The 12,625-nt window shown below is 41.4% G+C and overlaps 1 protein-coding gene across 2 annotated transcripts in view; it reads left to right on the top strand.

Moving 5' to 3' along the window:
- LOC121953307 (signal-induced proliferation-associated 1-like protein 1) overlaps positions 1 to 11,892 on the top strand; it is a 52,157-nt gene extending 40,265 nt beyond the window's left edge. For both annotated transcript variants that reach the window (XM_042500313.1, XM_042500314.1), the window contains exons 10-21: positions 549 to 809; positions 2,148 to 2,291; positions 2,387 to 2,523; positions 3,097 to 3,179; positions 3,445 to 3,863; positions 4,766 to 4,957; positions 5,497 to 5,659; positions 6,820 to 7,021; positions 7,296 to 7,445; positions 7,644 to 7,764; positions 8,072 to 8,150; positions 9,293 to 11,892. In XM_042500313.1, the coding sequence (XP_042356247.1) occupies positions 549 to 809; positions 2,148 to 2,291; positions 2,387 to 2,523; positions 3,097 to 3,179; positions 3,445 to 3,863; positions 4,766 to 4,957; positions 5,497 to 5,659; positions 6,820 to 7,021; positions 7,296 to 7,445; positions 7,644 to 7,764; positions 8,072 to 8,150; positions 9,293 to 9,436 (2,095 nt within the window). In that variant the 3' untranslated portion in view covers positions 9,437 to 11,892. The remainder of the gene's footprint in view (positions 1 to 548; positions 810 to 2,147; positions 2,292 to 2,386; positions 2,524 to 3,096; positions 3,180 to 3,444; positions 3,864 to 4,765; positions 4,958 to 5,496; positions 5,660 to 6,819; positions 7,022 to 7,295; positions 7,446 to 7,643; positions 7,765 to 8,071; positions 8,151 to 9,292) is intronic.
- The last annotated feature ends 733 nt before the right edge of the window (positions 11,893 to 12,625 follow it).

The raw sequence follows: 12,625 nt of genomic DNA, 5'->3' as shown, positions 1-12,625 counted from the left end.
TGGTGAATGAAGAATCCAAAAAGAAGAAAATTGTTGATGAGCTGGAGTAGCAGGGTTTGTGTATAACAAAAACAAGACTGTATTGAAACATCCATTAACAAACTCACATAACTCGTGCAGTAAAATTGCAGTAAAAAAAGTCTCATTTATCCAGTTGTATGATGACATTGCTCATGCTGAGGTGTTTTAAATAGTAAGGTTTTAGCGAAAATCCATGTGTTTGGGAAGCACTGATCATACACATGGATTATTTGACTTGGATTATACTTCATGAGTTGCATGAGAGTTTGTGAACAGATGTTTGGATTTAGTTTTGCTGTTGCTAATTGCAGAGCCCACACACTTTAATTCATCAATATACTGAATTTTTGGATTCTTCGTTTACCATTGAGACATGCAAGAAAAAGTTTTCTTCCTGAATTCATTACATGGGGTGAGTAACTGGTATACAAATGATCATTTTGTGGGTGAAATAATCCTGCATTGCAGTTGTCTGTGGCTTTTTGAGGCTGTGCACCAGGCTGACTGAACACTTCATGTGCCGACAGGGGCTGCTCAGAAATCTACCACATGCCGCTAGTGGATTACAAGAACCACAAGGAGGGCATGCCCTACGAGTTAAAGTTCCCTTTTCGCCCCACCAACAACAACAACACCAAGTGGCCACGCACCTCATCCAGCCCTCAAACACGCGCTGCTGGCACAGGCGGGACACTGATCAAGGCCCAGCCCTCAGACTTCAGTGACCGTAACTCTGCTGCCATTCCCCGAAGTGTGTCCAGCGACGGGCGACCCATCAACCCCAAGAGGTCAGAAGATAAATATAATGCTGTAATGAAACTTGCAGACATGCTAAACACAAAGCTGCCTGGCTGCAGTACAGTTTGCCTTTTTTATGCTCATTTTCAGGTTCATACTTGTATTTTGTGTTTGTACTAGAACATGTAAACATACTTCAATATTCAAAAACCTCTTAATTTTTCTTTTACTGTCTGTCCCAGAACACCTGTATTCATTTTCTGTCTGAAACGCTTAGTTAGTCTCTTTAAGCCCCCCTCCCAAAAAAAGCACATTGTGCTCTGACTGGTCAGCGTTTTGGAGTCCACATCTGCGCTCCCTGCATTTCTGCGCTGTCAGTGTAGCCTGGGAATGACTGTAACAGAGAATAGCGGCACTTTCTGCCAATAAAAATCAACGATATAAGCCACTAAAAACAATCAGACATGTTCCAACAGGGATCTTATCTGAAATTAGGAATAAATAAACAGCAACAGCAGCCAAGATTATATGTGTCCCTGACATTAGCATGTAGCTACATGGAGCAGTGTACTTCTGGCTGGGGAATGACTGTCAAGTGGCACTTTTTCTTGTTCTCCAAATATAGCCTCTGAAAACAACCGCACGTGGTCCAGCCAATTTTTCTGACAATAAAGTCAAATCAAATCAAATCAAAGCCAGTGACCAAGATTACTGGTTTCCCTGACATTAGCGTGTAGCTACATTTAGCAGAGTGCTTGCAGCTGGGAATTGACTATAACAGAGAATAGCGCCATTTTCTTCAGTTAAAAATCACCAATAAATGCCTCTAAACACAAATGGATATTTTCCAGAGGTAATAGGCCTATGTTCAGAAATCGGGGGGAAATATCAAGTATCTGAAGAATTTTGTCTCCCTGATGTTAGCATGTAGCTACGTTTAGCAGTATACTGGCAGCAGGGGAATGACCATACAGCTGCATTGTTTCCTCATAAAATCACCAATAAAAGCTTCAAAACACAACCAGACATGTTCCAGCAAGAATATTATTTGCAATCTGGGAAACATTTACAACATTGGCAACCAAGTTTCTCTGATTTAAGCATGTAGCTTCATGTAGATGTGCAGGCTACCTAATGTTAACACTTGCAGTAACATAAGTGGAGCAGATTGGAGCAGATATAAAGAAATCTGCCATAAGCTCACGTGACATGGATTACTTTTACATATGTTTACTTCATTAGTTTAAATTTTGGCCATGTTTAGTATTAACATCCAATAATTAACTTTTTGTGTATATACTGTATATATATATATATATATATATATGACAGAAAAAAAGAATAGCATAATAGGTCCCCTTTTATGACATACTTTTACTTTGTCACAGATATTCCCCAGGGAACGACAACTATGCTCTTGCCTGCTCCATCGTGATGGGCCGTACGATGCACAACACAAACTCCCCTTCCAGCCTCCCCTACACAGACACCTTGAGCTCTAACCAATGGAGGCAGAAGTCTATGCCTGATGGGTAAGTTCCTCTGCCCCTCCCTTTGAGCTACACCTGCTAAATCTGCCTGCTGTACTACCTGGCAACGTAGATGACCTTCCTTATCTCCCCTTCAGGTTTAATAACAACAACTGCCAGTCTCCAGTGCCGTCTGCGCGGCAGGTGGCAGGTGACGGGGTCAATGGGCTTAAAGCGTGCTCTAGTTCTGGTGTTGGATGGTCCAGACCTGGGGAAGGGGACAAAACCAGTGGAGGTAAGAGGAACTGTGGTCTCAGTAGTAGGAATAACACTCAATAATAGCTTTTACAGTGCTACCACTTGTCTACAGATCCTCAGGTGGGGCCTGTTCCAAAGTCGAGGCTTAAAACTAAAGTTGACTGTACCTTTGCCGTTAGGGCCCCTCGGCTTTGGAACGACCTGCGTGAGGAGATATGGCTTGCAGAATCTGTGACTTCTTTTAAATCATTTCTTCAAACCCATTTTTATAGACTTGCTTTTATGTGTTTTTATTTATTTTATCTGATTTATTTATTTTATTTCCTTTTATATGTAGTTTTATTTCTTTTATTGTTTTTAGTATTTTCTATTTTATATTGACATTTTGCAATATACATCTTGCATTATTTGTCCTTTTGTTTAAATTTTATCTTAACTCTAACTGAGTTTCGTCTCGCTTGTGTTAAGATAGATTGTTTGGCTTTCTGTTGTTGTATGCTTTTTTATCAAAGCATTTTGAACACTCTGTTTTTAAAGGCGCTATATAATGCTCTTATTATTATTGCCATTATTGCAGACCTCATTATTTACGAGTCTTTGCTTCCTACAGACACTGTGATTTCCAAGGCGGTGATTCCTCGACTCCAGCAGTCAGAGCAGGGCAGCAGCTTGTCTCCCAACAAAAGCACGAAGGTGAGTTTGAATCAACAAGCACTGTATTGCATGTAATTTCCTTGCTCTTATATGATGGCGGGAGGCCCTGTAGTAAGCAAAGGGCTGCAGTTTAACTGCTGGTTTCAATAAGAACTACAACATGTGAATACCAAACTGCACTGAGGACAGTCTTTGAATAATGTCAATGAAATGAGCTTATCATTATGGGTAAAAAATGATGCACTTTAAAACCTTGGTAGGTTTCAACTGGAAAAACCTAAATTGTTTTCTCATCTCTGAATAGCTGGATGCTCCGTACTCATCCAGCCAGTCGAGCAGCAACACACTCTCAAGCAATGCCTCCAGCTCCGCCCACAGCGATGAGAAATGGTATGAAGTCGGCTCCCGTTCAGGAGTGCGGGGCGACCTTGAGCTTAACGGCTATCTTCAGGGCGCCTCCACTGACAGCGGCATCGATGCCACCTCCTTCACCGCCACACAAAGCAGCACAGCTTCCTCCACCGGTGCTTTCAGGGCCAAAGACAAAGTCCCCTGGCAGGATGACCCAGCGGGCAGCCAGAGGGCCGTGGACTCCTCACCTCCGACACCAGACTCTCTTGTCACCATTGGAGGCGGCGAAATCCCAGCAAAGAGTCCAACAGCCTTTCCTCTAGTTGCTGATAGTGGCTCCTACAGCCTGAGTGACGCCGCCTCCCACTCCAGGTGTGCTGCTGTTCTCTTTGAGTCAGCTGAGGAATTTGTGGCCTCGCATCAATGTTTCATTAAACAGACAGTGATTCATTGTAGTCCAGATATATCCTGCACCATCCCAGATGGAAAAGTCCAAAGCTGTGTGGTTTGGCGTTAACAAAGGGAGGGAAGAAGAATGAAATAACTCTGCTTGTGTGTGTCTGGGTTTGTGGTTTTGCATTTGTATGTGTCTCCGTCTCCCGGTATCCATGATAGAAAGGAAGTGCTTGAAGTTGCTAGAAATGCAGACTGTGAGCTCAGCACTGTTCCCCCCCTCTTCTAAATCCCACTTCCTTTTGAATCAACTAAAGCTTTCCTCTCCCCTCTTCACTCAGCCAGAAATAACTCAGCTCCACCAGACCTGTACATTGGCAGCTTTGTTTTATAGTATGTGCAGTGCACGCACAGGCGCGCCAGCACTCAGACACAAAAGTTGCTGTTTGAAAATCCAAGCTTTTATGTCAAACTACGGAGAAGTGTTATTTGAAGTTGCTGGAAATAAAGCAAGGACACTGTGTCCTGTGTTTTTTATCTATATAGTAATCAGTTGGTCCAATCTGCAGAGGTAGTAAGAAATGTGATGGAAGAGGTTACTAATGAGCTTTAAAAGAATCTGTCTATTTATGTTTATGTATTCAACAGTTTGAACTAAAAAGGTGGCAATCTGGCAGAAATCATTTTCAATGAAATAAAAGATATTCATGATTTACCAATCATGCCAATTAAACAAAGGCCAAATAAAATTAAACCCTGACATGTACAGCTACTAAATCAGCTCTTTGTGCTTGTATGTTTTATAATGACATGTAACAAAGTCTGTCATGCTTTCCTTTACCAAACATAATTATGTCTCACCTGCCCTGCTTTTCCTCCAGCACACTTAGTTCTGGCCACTCAGGGAGTCCGATGGGCCAGGGGCAAGAAGAGGCATCTGCTGCAGCCACCTCGCCCACATCACCAGGGACCAAAAGCTTCTACCCTCGACAAGGAGCGACCTCAAAGTACCTGATTGGCTGGAGGAAACCTGGGGGGACCGTCAACTCTGTGGACTTTGGCAGCACTCGAAAGTAAGATAGAGACTGTATTAAGAAAATTGTAATTCAGTGGAGAAATTTGTCCCGTTAGAGAGACTGGTGAAAGGAATGAATATTTTGTTATACTTCGTCTCACTGACTGCTCTCCTTAGAGTAATGTTTTTTTTATTTGGCTAACACTGCCACCATGTGGTCCAGCTAGGTTTGACATCCTTTTTTTTTTAACTAAATCATTTGGTTACCATAGAAGGGTGACTAAAGATAATTGCCCTTTTTCATTCATTCAAGGCAGCATATGTGTCATTGTTTGGCCCAAAGGGCGATTGCATCATTTGTGGTTGATGGCAACAGCTGTTTTCACACTGTACAGCTGCTCAACAAACCACAGTTACTCCTCCGGAAGCAGTGAAGTGATTATGTGTCATTTACCTCAGTAGTTAAACTGCTGACCTTTAATCACAGACATGGTTTGTTGTGTTCTTGGTTGTCTCCTCTTTTACTGTTGCTTCCTGATTTTCTGTGTTATTTGCATTAAAGAGTCTCTCTGAGTTGATTCTTGCTTTTATCTTCAGACGGCACCAGAGTGATGGTCTGCTGGGTGGTCAACCACAGCTCAGGGCCAATCTCCGGGGCTCCCAGTCGCCCCAGCGGCACACTGCCAAGTCCAGCCTGGAAGAAGACTTGAAGAAGCTCATCACACTTGACAGCCCTCCACCCACTACAAACGAGGAGAAGGTACTGAGGAAAGCCCACTGATGCTAGTAATACAGTACAGTGATTCATCATCAGGGGTACTTGTACATCTGGGGGTTACTTCTTTGCTGTGATTTTATACTGCGGATGCAGTGATGTCCATGGCAGTGTTTTCCTTATGCAGTTACCAGGGGTTACGTGGAAAGCTTAGCTGATTGATTCAAGAAATGTTTGAGATTTGATTTAAGAAACATATTCACATAGTTGTGGTCAGGAGGACAATAAACAGTCAAGTAGGATTACAAAGTTACATTCGCAATACCAATGGGTGATACAGCCCAAAAAAACTTTAGTATTAATTTCAAAAACATGCAATTGCAACAAATTTCTAATTTTATATATCAGCATAAATGTAACAGTTTGCCCTCAAATATTCAGTAACAAGTCCATAAAAATTGTAAACAACAACAGTGACTCTTGAATCTGTATTTAGCATAACATATATATTAAATCAACAAGAGATTTCTGCCAGTACTCAAAAAAATACTACCTTATACTTCCTTTTTCCTTTTTTGAAAAAAATCCCAAAAAATTGAGGTGTTTTTATCCACCTGGACCTGTTTGCTCTGACATTTCTCCTCTACTCTTCCCGCTGTAAATTGTGTCACTCAGCGCTGATCAGCAGACCCCCCTGCGCACACACATATACACACACAGAGATCTTCACTTATTCTGACTGTTTTCTGTTACAAACACTTTCATACATTTGCACATTTCACGTTTTTTGTGGAGCTTCACAAAGGCTAATGATAAAATGACCTGACAATGCTGACTCAGAGAGAAGAGGGGATGCAGTACTACTGCCAGAGGAGATGCTGACCGAGTTAATTGAGTAGAAAGTTGCTAAAAGAGTCTGAAAAGTCTGGGGCTGTTCATAAAGCTTTCTGCCTGCCCAGTCTTAATTACACCACTGATTCCACATTACTGAAGTCGCTCCATTTTTGGGTTTCAGCCATGCTTGTTGTTTTTTGTGTAACTTATGTCAACAAGTCAGAATATTTCCCTTTTCACAATATTAGTCTTTTTAATATTCAAAATTGTTATTTTATTATCGGAAACAATGATGTGGCACAGCTCTAATTTACAATATTCTTCACTTTGTCTCAGTTTTGTCTCTTGTCTGTTTCCATCCCAATCTGAAGCCATTGTTCCCGGGTCCGCCGCCCACTCGTCGCTCCCTCCAGAGGACCCTGTCAGATGAGAGTATTTACAGCGGGCAAAGGGAGCCATCCTCCAGTGGACAGCGGGACACGCCCACTGACCTGCTGTTCAGCTGCTCCACAATGCCACGCTCACCCACAGCTCGCCACGGACCAAGCCGGCGAGCGTCACACAAATCCCTGGGTAAATGTTCAGTATTTTTAACTGATTATAGAGTAGGTGGCAATGCTGTGGACTTTGGTTTGTAGTAGAACAAAAGTAATGAGGTGGGATAATGTGATTTGCAATACACAGTGAGTCTTCAGGATATAAGGTTTGTACATTTGAAATATGACCCACAAGCTCTCTTAAAATGTAGAATCGCTGATGGGTTGCAAAATGTCTCAATTTTTCTGTCATGGGAGAACAGCTATAAACGCTTTCCACTGTGTTTCACTTTGCTGTTTCTCTTTCCCAGGAGACCTGTCGGCCCCAGAGAGCTCCGAGCTGGAGCAGGAGAGGAAGAGGCAGCAGCTGCAGGACGCTGTCCTCATGCCCCTGCCTGACACTGGGGCAGATGGCCCGCTGGACTGGGCCCACCTGGTAGACGCCGCCAAGGCCTTTGAAGGTAGGCACATGATTTGTTTTCTTTTTCCCCTAAAAATCATCTGAAGTCAAGGTTAATTACAGATATTACTCTACCAGTGGTGGGTGTGGCAGAAAAACTCAACTGCAGTCTTTATTCTCGCCACAAGAGGGTGCTGTTGGTCTGTATTTGTTGTCTCTCCAGGTCTCATAATGCGTCTTTCATGTGTTTTACATTCAGAGCAGAGGCTGGTCTTCCTAGCAGCCCAGGAGGAGAGCTCCATGGCTGAGAGCACAGCAGCAGCCACCAGCCCTCAGCAAGCTGAGCCTCAGGCGGCCCCGCTGAGACAGCCCTCGCCTGGGTAAGCGGCCTTAGGTCATGGCCCGGGACCAGTGTCTGCTTTAATCCACTGGTGTCCGGCACTGTGCCATGGAAGACCCTGCACATTTCACTCCAGTGAAACACGACTGCAGCTGTTATCACTAATTAGTCCTGGTTGACCGCACGCTAAACTGTCAAATAAGCAACTACAGTGTTAGTAATGAAAGTCCATTTCCACAGGACTTGAAAAAGGCAACCTTTGACCGTAGTACAGCTTTAATCATTACTTTGCTCTGATGTTTCAGTGTTTGTTCCCGCTAACGTCCTGGTTGTCCTTTTATTCACAGAGAGGATCCAGCCTGCCTGATGGGGAAGGTCAGCCAGCTGGAGTCGATGGTGAAGGCGTTACAGGACGACTTAAAGAAGGTGAGGCGTCATTCAATAAGAATGAGAGCTCCTAACATAAACATACAGACTTAGACTGACAATATATGACACATCTAATTTGTTAATTGTTTTTTATTTCAAAAAGCATTTAAACAGACATACTTGCTTGCTTTGGCATACGAGTATATATTGAGCAGCTATATATGGGCAGGTCTGTTTGCATTTTCTCTGTCTTTCGAATGGAAAAATAGCCATTAGCATGAAGCAGTGACGTAGGTTACAGAGCTCATGCCCTCTCCTCCCTCAACCCCATACATGCAGTTCCCTGGCAGTGCATGGAGAGTAAAGCAAGTGTTATCTTGGAAGTTGGTGCCATTTTATTATTATTAAGCCTTTAATTAACCAGCTGAAGACACATTAAGGTTTAGTATAATATAATTCTCCATTTGTAGTGTATAAACACATTTTTAGATCCTCAGTCTTAAGCTAAGATATTTAATAAAGAACGTGTTTGCTGGTTCTCCCATTCTCACTGCTGAATTGTAATCTTCCCCTCTTTTACTGTCTGTTTGATAATTAAGGTAAATGATGTGTACTTTATTAAGTGCTGTAAAATGCCTCTTGCTTACAACCCATAAGATGTTATGTCTATTATCCAGATGTGATGGTTGTCCTAATACCTGTCAAACTTCATGTTTTGATTTCTTGAAAAAAGGACAATAAAACAATAACGTGTCAAAAAAAAGATCGAAAGTTAGTCTGAAAGTCACACAACACAAACTAACTGATGGAGGCAGCAGTAGACTAGCAACTCCTATTTTGTAAGGATGATCAAGTTTGGTACGCACCTGTCGAGCTTTCCAGGGCGCATCTGACTGTGATCTGGCTGCTCTTGTGCGCACAGAGACATTCAAGATAACAAAATAATTAACTGATGATCTCAAAATAACTGCATTAAAAAACCATAATTGGCAGCACGATTGTTCCTTGCTTCTGTAATTTTGCACTAAACCACTTTTGTTGAAATGAAAACACAACAGAAGAGGAAGCAGCAAGTCTTTTCAACCTTGGTGAACATCCCTCTGCTAACAAGTTTCCTTATACAAAAGGAAACAAAATCGAGTAAGTCTATAGTTCAGATATAAGATCATGTTGCTCACACACGTCTTTGTCGCCACCAGGAGAAGGATGCCAAGGCGTCACTGCAGGCTCAGATCCAGAGCTTGCGAGAGGACAACCAGCGTCTCCTGGAGGAGTCCTACAGCGCCTCAGCCAAGCTCAAGAAGTTCACAGAGTGGGTCTTTAACACCATCGACATGAACTGATGCACACAGCTGCAGACCGCTCTACATCGGGATTGACCGTTACTCAAGCTGATCTGAAACTCGTCTGTTCAGCGCTGCACACACAACAGACGTACTTACACAAATTCACAACATGAACTGTTTCTCTTGGGCTTTTACAAACCAGTGCCAACATGGACTTACATGTCATCTGTCGTTAGCCTTGTGGATCTGTGGTAAAATCACCATGAAAGACTTCTGGGGACTGAACATGGGAATAGAAGAAAAAGAGAGCAGTGGTGCTACTGTGCGTCTGTTTTGATCAGCATGCACTCCCTTCCTTAGAATTTCACTAACATGATGCTTTGTGTCCGACCCGATGGATTGTTGGTATTCCTGCATGAAGAGACGGCAAGATGTTGAAACTAACCTAAAGGGATTTAAAGTTACTGTCCCCATTTAGCTCTCAAGCTGACTGAATTACAAACAAACAGATTTGCAATTAAAACGCTCCAACGCAATTTAAAAGGGTTCCCTTCATGCAAGACATGGTGGAAAAAAAGAGAATTAAGAAACCGGTATTTTTCAGCCAAAACTTTGTTTCCCCGTGTTTTTGTGTCTAAGTCTCAAATTTTAAAATATAAGTTTAAATTGTCCTGTATAATAGGAGCAAAAGCCAAAAAAATGAATCAAAAAAAGAAAAAAAACATAGCTAGTGTTATAGCTTAATATTATCTTTTTATGTGATTTTTGATTTCAATAAGGTGGAAAATTCTGCCAGATTTCAAAACGAAATTTCCCTGAGAGAGACTTGGTTACACATAAATAAACAGACCAGATCAGAGTATGGTTAAAAAAAAAAAAATCATTTTTCTGTAGGGTCCTTTCTGTGATATTGTCAGATACATTTAATAACAATCTGAGCCATTCAGTGGCAAAAACAAAAACTTTTAGAGTATTTAAATTGACAGTGTGCAGTTGCGTGTAGGGATTACACTGCAGCCTGTTACATTTTATTCAATACTGGACCAATTTTTTTTTAAAATGTCTGTTTTGGCCGCTTGGGCACAACAAAATGGGAAAATAGGGTCAGATATGAAACAATACAGAAGTTTCACTTTAAGTGACTGTGATGTAAATTAATTGCTGTTCAGTTTTCCCCAGTTCAGTGATAACACTGATTATTTTTTTATTACTAACCAAAAGAAAAGAAGCTATATGAGATGATGGGAGACTTCATCCCCCATAAGACACTATGCTTTTTCTGTAGCAGTGTGAATAGGTAGACACAGACAGACAGACCCTCTGCGTAGCACATAACTGTAAACACTGTGAGGTCAAGTCTGTAATGCCTGTGTAATAAGACGTGTATCAAATGTTTAACTTCTAGAGGGTTAACAGCAATTGAAACCTGTATAGAGGACTACTGGTCACAAGCTGATATTTAAAAAATAAATACATAAATGAATAAATAAATATATATATAGTAAAATCACAGAACAATATGGGCGCCATAAAGACAGAGATTGACAGTTCAGTGTCACTTATTCAGATTATTGTAAATATACGATGTTAACATTTATTTTCTCACCTCTGCCATTGATATATGTAAAGAGTATTTATGACAAAGATGATGGCCACGAAAAGAAAATATGCAGTTAGAGATCTGCATGTAATGATCAGTCTCCTATATGAGAAAAGAATATATATATATATATATATATATACTTTAAATCCAAACAGAGTTTTAAATAAGAGAAAGCTAACTTTTGATCCAAAAAAGCTAATTCTTAGTGGGGTTTTTTTTTGTTTTTCGTTTTTTTTTTAAAGTCAAAGTTTATTTCCAGCCTTTCCTGCTGCAGTGGATTGATTGACGGCGCCACCTAGTGTTGACAACATGTAAAATGCTACATGGATTTTACCTCCTCTCCTTCATCCATTGCATGTGAAAAGGCCTAAATCTGATCCTTAATTCTCTCGATAGATTAAAATGGTACTGTTTAATATACGAGTAAGATATCGTGTAAATCCTGAAACTCCAGCTACAGAGTTCTCTGTAGTGTGTAATTCTGCCTTGTAAGGCTGACCTAAATTTGGTGCATAAATGACCACGCAAAGTCCTTATTTAAGCCTCATACCTGTTTCCTTTTGTACTCAGATACTGTGCAACTGTATATAAGGAGAATTTGATATTCATCAGAATTTGCACCTTCATTCTTATTTTCTAAGATTATCTTTTGATGTATTTCTGCTTTATTGGCTCTAGGATATAGAGGAGAGTGAACAGAGCAATATGAAAGAGGAACAGGGGAGACATAAGACAGGATAAGGACCATATGAGCCAGACTCGGACGAATGAGGCCCTCCCGCCCCTAGCACAGCGGACTGCCCCCTGCACCTTCATTCTTAACATGTGTGACAGCATGTGATTCTGTTTCCATTGAGCTGTGATGTGTAAAAAATGTTTATATCTATTAAAGATATTTTGTTGAATTACACTTTGTGTCATAGAGTGGTCTTTTGGCTCAGCAGGTAAAGGCGAGACAAACACAAGAGAGGTAATTCACCCGCTGCATGTGGCCATCTGAGGTGACTTCCAAAGTAAATGGATACCTGTCAGTGGCCAGGCAGGAGGTGTCTGTCTGCTGTTGTATTGTGATTAACTGAGAGCTGCTGTTTTCCACTTAGGCACGATTATACAAGGCAGTCGCCCCGACAAAGACGAGCCTCGATCAGACAGATTGATGGATGAGGATAACCTGAAAGACATAACACTGTGAAGATGTGGGCAATTATGGATCCAAGGAAGGACTAAACGGTGATGTCTTGCAGAGCTATGACTACACTCAAGGGATTGGGATGCAGGGGACAAGTCTCTACCTACCTACCCCCCCACCCCCCACATGAAGTAATGGAGGACCATTATTTTGATAAAATTAAGGACATGTACGAGGTAAATTGATGCAAAACCACAAAATAGTGCAGAAAAAAATCACCAGAATGCAGGAAAATTAAGGGTTTGATGCTCAGCATTTTCTGTCTGAGGACCCTCAAACTCCTCATTTCATGTGTGTTCCCCAATGTTTAAAAGAAGCTTATCCCCTTGGCTATACTGCTGAAAAGCTGTTTTAGATATTTAGTCAGATAAAATATAAGCTTTTTCATCGTTAAAACAATATTGACATTTATGGACATTGGCATAGGTGTTGGTAGCTGTTATTACTCCTGTCC

This window comes from Plectropomus leopardus, chromosome 14 (genome assembly GCF_008729295.1).
Source record: "Plectropomus leopardus isolate mb chromosome 14, YSFRI_Pleo_2.0, whole genome shotgun sequence".
NCBI classification, from domain to species: Eukaryota; Metazoa; Chordata; class Actinopteri; order Perciformes; family Serranidae; genus Plectropomus; species Plectropomus leopardus.
The sequence above is the reverse complement of the archived record's forward strand: the minus strand, read 5'-3'. Positions and strand labels throughout refer to the sequence as shown.